This window comes from Ammodytes marinus (genome assembly GCF_949987685.1).
Source record: "Ammodytes marinus genome assembly, chromosome: 11".
Taxonomy (NCBI): domain Eukaryota; kingdom Metazoa; phylum Chordata; class Actinopteri; order Uranoscopiformes; family Ammodytidae; genus Ammodytes; species Ammodytes marinus.
Window position 1 is genome coordinate 1,213,622 of NC_137215.1, and position 7,500 is coordinate 1,221,121.

At 41.5% G+C, this 7,500-nt stretch overlaps 1 protein-coding gene across 1 annotated transcript in view; it reads left to right on the forward strand.

The window, feature by feature from the left end:
- Positions 1–2,146: 2,146 nt before the first annotated feature.
- Positions 2,147–7,500, forward strand: part of acyp2 (acylphosphatase 2, muscle type) — an 11,258-nt gene continuing 5,904 nt past the window's right edge. The window contains exons 1-3 of the mRNA XM_080036285.1: positions 2,147–2,266; positions 3,904–3,920; positions 5,340–5,449. Of these exons, the coding sequence (XP_079892411.1) occupies positions 2,203–2,266; positions 3,904–3,920; positions 5,340–5,449 (191 nt within the window). The 5' untranslated portion in view covers positions 2,147–2,202. The remainder of the gene's footprint in view (positions 2,267–3,903; positions 3,921–5,339; positions 5,450–7,500) is intronic.

Genomic DNA, 7,500 nt, shown 5'->3' on the forward strand with positions numbered 1-7,500 from the left:
ACACACACACACACATACACACACACGAGGGGGAGTCACATATAGCCTAAATCGTCCTCAAATAATCACTTCTTCAACCCTGGTATTTTCGCGGCTGGCCTGACCGTATCTAGCTGACATTTCCAACCCACTGGCCTTTCTTCTCCCAGTACGCCTGTTGATAAATTTAAGCGATCTTTTCCACCAACTCTGCTTTTTCTCGAGCTCGTATTCACGTCTGTTTCCGTCTGTGCAAAATAGGTTTTTCATCGCATCTGGAAAGTCGCTCTCGTCGTAGACATCAATACGGCTCTCGTAGCATCTGTCTATTTTATCGCTAAACGACGTCGATTTAGGCTTCTTTTTGTTGTCCGATAATCCTACCTTACTGTTAACGTCAGCCCTCGGCAAAGCGCTCAACTCGTTCACTCTATCAAACCACGTGGCGAACATCCCGAATCGGCCTTTCCTGCACTCTTCCTCGAGCGCCGCCATTTTGGTTCTCAGCTCCTGAATGTCCTTTTCGCTCGTCTCCCTCTGACGTTTTATCACCATTTTCAGCCGGTCGTTTTCGGCGACCGTTTTCGAATCTCGCCGGAGGTCGTTCAACAAATTCACGTGCACTCGGTTGTCTTCCAGCAGGAATGTGATCTGGTTGGCCTGGCAGTTCATTTTCGTGTTTAGAGTTTCATTTTCACGCTTTAGCTCCGCGATTTGGTTAATAAGCCATTCTCTGTTATTGGAATTAGAAACTGGCATTTTGTGGAATTTGAATTAGTTATATGACAAAGGGCTAGGGTTGGGTCTTAGTAGAGTATAGTCAGCCAGCTCGCGGGGGTTATGGTATATGGGAAATACACTATAAGTTATAGTTAGAACTTCAAAGTATTGATTGAAGATGAAAGGACAGAATGGAATGGAATGTCACAGATGGAATGTTGAGATCAAAGGGCCGTTTAATTTTTAAGCCACACCCCCTTCCACCATCACCATAGTTACTGTTGCTATGGCTGTAGGGGAAAAAATGGAACCTTGGGGTTTTTTTTCACATGAACATTCCAAATTTAGAACATTTAAATTTTTTACTTTTTTCCTCCAATTTAACGGGTTTTTTTTTTCATTTTCTTTGTTGTTTTGTGTCTTCCTCACCTTTCTCCAAAGTTTGAGGTTCAAAGTTCAAGTTCCAAAATAAAATTCCACAAATACAATTTTTAAAAAATCAACGAAACGCCATATTGTCGAGACCAGGTTTTTTTAATTGAACGAGAGAGTCAGACAAAACGCATTCACATTTTGACAGTCGAGACATATTTTAATGATGTGACACAGTTTAAGTTACTTTATTTAGAGAAAAAATCTGTAAAATAACGGTGTTTCTAGGCTAAACTTTAAAAAAATATGATTTTATTTTATATTGTTGTTATCTTGTTTGAGTTCAAATGGAACCTCCTTTCTATTTTCACCTGAACATTCCGTGAAAATTTAAGAACATTAAAAAAAGAAAAAAAATTCTCCGCCAGATCCAGATTAGAACGTTCGATAATTTAAACAATACTGTTGCCATGGAGACAGTTTGATACGGCCACGCCCACACAGTCCTGTCAGACAGTAAAATAAAGCGGTTCAATTTTTAACTAAGTTCTATAATATTTATGAACAATTATTTTTTCGCTCAGATTTTCAAACTTTGATGATAATATATTGATTTTTAAAACTGTTTTAGACCAGGGGCCGTATTCACAAAACATTTTAAGGCTAAGAGTAGGAAGAGAATAGTAGAATATTTTGTGAATACGGCCCCAGGTTTACAGAAGCTTTAACGTGCAAAGTTAAAACATTTAAAAACCCTAAATCTTAATCATAAATAAATCTGATAAATAAGAAATATATTAAAGTATATCTTGATTGTTTTAAATTGATTGTGGAAATTTACTGAGTGTCGACAATTCAGCTCAAAATAATATCTGTCAAGAATTATTTTGTAGTTTTAATGGACTACAAATACCATGAGCACAGACTGGGGAATGGTGGTGGGATGTGACACACACACACACACACACACACACACACACACACACACACACACACACACACACACACACACACACTATGTTGGTGCAGAGTGGGGAAGTAAGCAGCAGAGAGAGCACTGGGAGATTTCATTTTGTTAGAGGAACGTTTTCAGTTTCAGTTATAATTTTAATTTTAATTTCAACTTTTAAGATGTCTGACTCTGCAGGAACTAAACTGGTGTCTGTGGACTTTGAGATCTGCGGCAACGTCCAGGGTCTGTATGTTTCACTGTGTGTGTGTGTGTGTGTGTGTGTGTGTTTCACTGTGTGTGTGTGTGTGTGTGTGTATGTTTCACTGTGTGTGTTTCTGTGTGTGTGTGTGTGTGTGTGTGTGTGTGTGTGTGTGTGTGTGTGTGTGTGTGTGTGTGTGTGTGTGTGTCTCCCTGTGAGTGTGTGTGTGTGTGTGAGAGAGCTGTGGCTGTTAACATGATCTGATGCTTAATTTAGAAACTAGCTCTGCAGTATCTCACTGTTAATGTAGCCTCAAGAAAGATTGTTATGTCTTCAATATCCTATCTATAGAAGGCTGTATGTTTGAGTCAAAATGAAATTCACACTTAAAGGTGCAGTGTGTAATATGACATCATCAAGAAAGTTCTAGAAAGTTCTAGAATGCAACGCTCCCTGGGTAACCCCAACCCTTTAGAATAATAACAGAAGCTACAGTGGCCTTCAAGGACAAGAACAATTCTAAATTTTAAACAATGCACCTGATGACATTCCAACTATGACACTTTCAAGATGGCGGCATTAGGCCTTGGTCCAAAATATGTAGAAATATGGACATATATGAGACCCATTTTAAGGGAAAAAATAATAATTCAAAAATAAAATTTCAGCTATTATGCACTAAATTAAATGTTCTTATGGATATTATAATTACTTTCTACAAAATCTGCTAGGAAATAAAACCCAAAATTCTACACACTGCAGGTTTAAAGGTGGAGTCATTGATTCTGGAGAATGCAGCGGGGAAAAAAATCCAGTATAAATACAAAGCCAACCCTCTTTAAACGGACATAATGCTAGCTACAGAGCCAGTTTACAGAGCCTAGGCTGTGCATTAACACTTTTTTTTCCAGTACAGAAAGGTAGTAGCCTGGCATTCCCAGACCTGCCACTAGGCGCTGGCAAATTAAATTTGCTGCGCCTGTTGGTCTGGACACTCTGTATTGAAGCTTTTTCAAAAAGACCAGAAATCTGGGCTCACGTTTCAATTGGTTCTATCTAATATGGGCGCGCCAGAGCCCCTTATATGGTACTCTGGGGAGGACGTAACCGGATGACGACAGTGACGTGCATGCGACGTCGAAGCCGTGATAGTAAACATCAAAGATGGCTGCGGATATGTTGTGTGAGTTTGAGACTGCTTTGGCCTCGACCCTTTACGATTTGGAAGACGGCACTCAAATCTTCAAGTAAGTGGAATGTTCTGTTTTGCCGACCGACCACGGCAAAAGTTTAATTTAACAGTTCAACAGCTGTTCGCTAAACGAACAGGGCTTACGTCACCTTGTGCATCGCTCTGATTGGTTGTAGTGCTATCCAACTGCGTGCAGTGGCATTTGAAATGCACGAGTAGGAGCCGCCCCTTGAGTTGGAAATTACTATTGATCGTGGCCAGACCCTCTATCGTTCAAGATATCAGGGTCTGGATTTCCAGGCTAGACAGGTAGTGGATCATGAGGAGATATTCACTGATTTTGACTAAATGCGGATTTGACAACAAGCGTTCTCCAGAATCACTGACTACATCTTTTAATATGTGTTTTGCATATATAAAATGCTCTTTCTAAACAGGCTGTGTATCTTTGCTGGTGACATATTCTAAATCATCTCATCTCTTTTGCAGGAGTCTGTTTCAGAATGGTGAGTTTTTCTGTCACTGTTTGTGTTTTCCAAAAATGAGTAATGAGTAACTAATGGCGCTTTTCCACCGCATGGTATCAGCTCGACTCAACTCGCATTTTTGGCTTTTCCACCGCAATTTCATGGTACCTGGTACCACGTAGCGGCTGCTTTTTTGGTATCGCCTCGCTCTAGGTTCCAAGCGAGCTGAGCCGATGCTAAAAGGTGACGTCGGCAGACGGCCGGCCACTGATTGGCCAGAGACTATTGTTTGGCCAATCAGTGGCCAGAGACTACCGGCTTCATTCTGTTGTTTATTCTCCCCAACTCTCCGGGACTTTTGAGTGTATTTACGCCGCGTGCAGCCTTCTCTGGCTCTCTTTCATTTGATTTGCATCACAGATCCGAATTTATTTTCCATATATTCGCTAAGCTCACCCAGTGTTGGTTGTTGGGGAAGTTACTTAACATACGAGAGGAGACATGTAGGGCAGCTAGCAGCTAGGCTAGTAGCCAGCTGGGACAGACATGATAGCGAGCGAATACATTACAAGCCTCGGACTGAACTGATTACCTCAATAAAATATTCAGGCTGAGACACGGCTTGCATTTGAAAACACGTATCCTGAAACAAGCACTAAACAGTCAACTTTATCATGCCCGTGTTTACGTAGGTACGTGACGCATCCCTACAGCTGACTGTGTGGCACACATCGGGACAACAACCATCCCTTTTAATGGCCCGTAGCAATATTCTTCTACTTCTTTTAGCAAACAGATACAAGGGGGGTATTTCTTAAACATTTTTCATCCGTGTTTTTGGCGGTTGGTTCAGTTAATAGTGCAACAACTGCTCGTAATTTCTGCTTTGCTACTTTGCTCCGGAGTAGGCTTTCAGCCCCTTACGACAACCCCGCCCACGTTCAGCAGGTACTATTTGCGGTGGAAAACGACCCGTGCTACTACCAAACCAAGTTGAGTCGAGTCGAGTTGAGTCGAGTCGAGCTACATTTGCGGTGGAAAAGCGCCATAATGCTGTCAGATAAACTAAGACTAAACTTACTCGGGTAAATTACATTCCATCACTGATTTTTGATTCATCCTAAAGTAAAAATGGAACATCAGTTGCGTTCTCTGTATATTGGAGACAGACAGATAGACGGACGGACAGACAGACATATACAGATAGATAGACAGACAGACAGACACATGTAGACAGACAGACAGACAGACAGACAGACAGACAGACAGACAGACAGACAGACAGACAGACAGACAGACAGACAGACAGACAGACAGACAGACAGACAGACAGACAGACAGACAGACAGACTGACAGACAGACAGACAGACAGATAGACAGATAGACACAAAGACAGACAGACAGACAGACAGACAGACAGACAGACAGACAGACACTAACCCCTCCCCTCTCTGTAGTACACAGAACAGGAGGGGTTGCGTCTGGGTCTGGTCGGCTGGGTGAAGAACACTCACAGTGGGACGGTGGTGGGAACAGTCCAGGGGCCGGAGGACATAGTGGAGGAGATGTGAGTATTATGGTGTGTGTGTGTGTGTGTGTGTGTGTGTGTGTGTGTGTGTGTGTGTGTGTGTGTGTGTGTGTGTGTGTGTGTGTGTGTGTGTGTGTGTGTGTGTGTGTGTGTGTGTGTGTGTGCGTAATGTGAGTATATTATGGTACCCATTCATTAAATCTTTAGTTATACTGTTAAAATGTAACACTAAGGAATATAAAATGTAATTTATCAATCAAAATGTATTAATGAACAAAACATTGGATGAATAAATCTCACTCATCTTTTTATTTATTTAATGAAGAAAATTAAAAACAGATTTGTCTCCCATTTTAAGATTATTATTCAATTTCATAATCATTTGACTATCCTTAAAGGGACACTGTGTAACATTTTAAGTAATTCATTAACTTAAATCAATATCCTCATTTATTAATATGTCCTCATTGGTGTAAAATCACCTCTGCCAATAATCTGAATTATCCTCCTGAGCGGAGAATTACAAATATTAATATGACATTTTCTACATTGAGAGAGTAAGTCTTATGGAGGAATCCATGTTTTTGGAATGTCATCAGGTGCATTGTTTGGAATTTAGAATTGTTCTTGTCCTTGAAGGCCACTGTAGCTTCTGTTATTATTCAAAAGGGTTGGGGTTACCCAGGGAGCGTTACATTCTAGAACTTTGTAGAACTTTCTTGATGATGTCATATTACACACTGCACCTTTAATTAAAATTGGGGAAATAAATTTAAAAAATCATCTTTGGTAGAAGTATTTCGTTAAAGTATTTTTCCTTTACTACACTGCAGTTTATGGAGATGGTGCTATATGTATGTAATCTCCAATGGCTCAAAAGTGTTATCTATTCACCAATTACAGTGGTGTGTCACTTATTTCTGCCACTAGATGGAGCTATTTATCTTCACAACACAGGCAGTCCCCAGTCTGTTCAGAATGACACTAACCAGATTATAGGCACAGAGTTAATCTCCTCTCTGCCTGTCCCTATTATGTCTACAGTGCACCACCATCTCTACCATTGTGTCCTTGAGCAAGACACTTAACCCCAAACTGCTCCAGGGGCGCTGTACTATGGCTGACCCTGTGTGAGGACTCCCTCCCTCCCTGGAGTGTGTCTGTCTGTCTGTCTGTCTGTCTGTCTGTCTGTCTGTCTGTCTGTCTGTCTGTCTGTCTGTCTGTCTGTCTGTCTGTCTGTCTGTCTGTCTGTCTGTACTATGGCTGACCCTGTGTGAGGACCCCCTCTGGAGTGTGTCTGTCTGTCTGTCTGTCTGTCTGTCTGTCTGTCTGTCTGTCTGTCTGTCTGTCTGTCTGTCTGTCTGTCTGTCTGACCCTGTGTGAGGACCCCCTCTGGAGTGTGGGAACTTGAGAGGGGAGATGAGGAAAGAGGAATTTAAATGCAGCCTTGTGTAAATTGACAAAAAGCTAGACTTACTTCATAGAAATTTACCGTAATTAATAATTTTTGAAACTGAAGCTGAGAATGAGTTTGTTTCATGTCTGTAGTGATGTCATAAGGGTGTAGTGATGTCATAAGGGTGTGGAGGTGTAATTAATGACATCATTGTCTTCAGGGATCTGCTACACACACACATAACACATACACACACACACAGTTACAGATAGTTACACACACACACATTGTAACACACAACACACACATATGCACACACACACACACACACACACGCACACATAGTTACAGATAGTTACACACACACACATTGTAACACACAACACACACATATGCACACACACACACACACACACGCACACATAGTTACAGATAGTTACACACACACACATTGTAACACACACACACACACACACATATGCAGGCAATTACGCACGCATACACACAGATGGAGACACACACACATACGCAGGCAAGCACTCAGACGCACACACACACACACACTTACATACACACATGCACGCAAAAACACACACACACACACATCAAGGCACAGACAGACATACAGGCAAGGACACACACACACACACACACACACATACACACACACACACACACACACACACACACACAC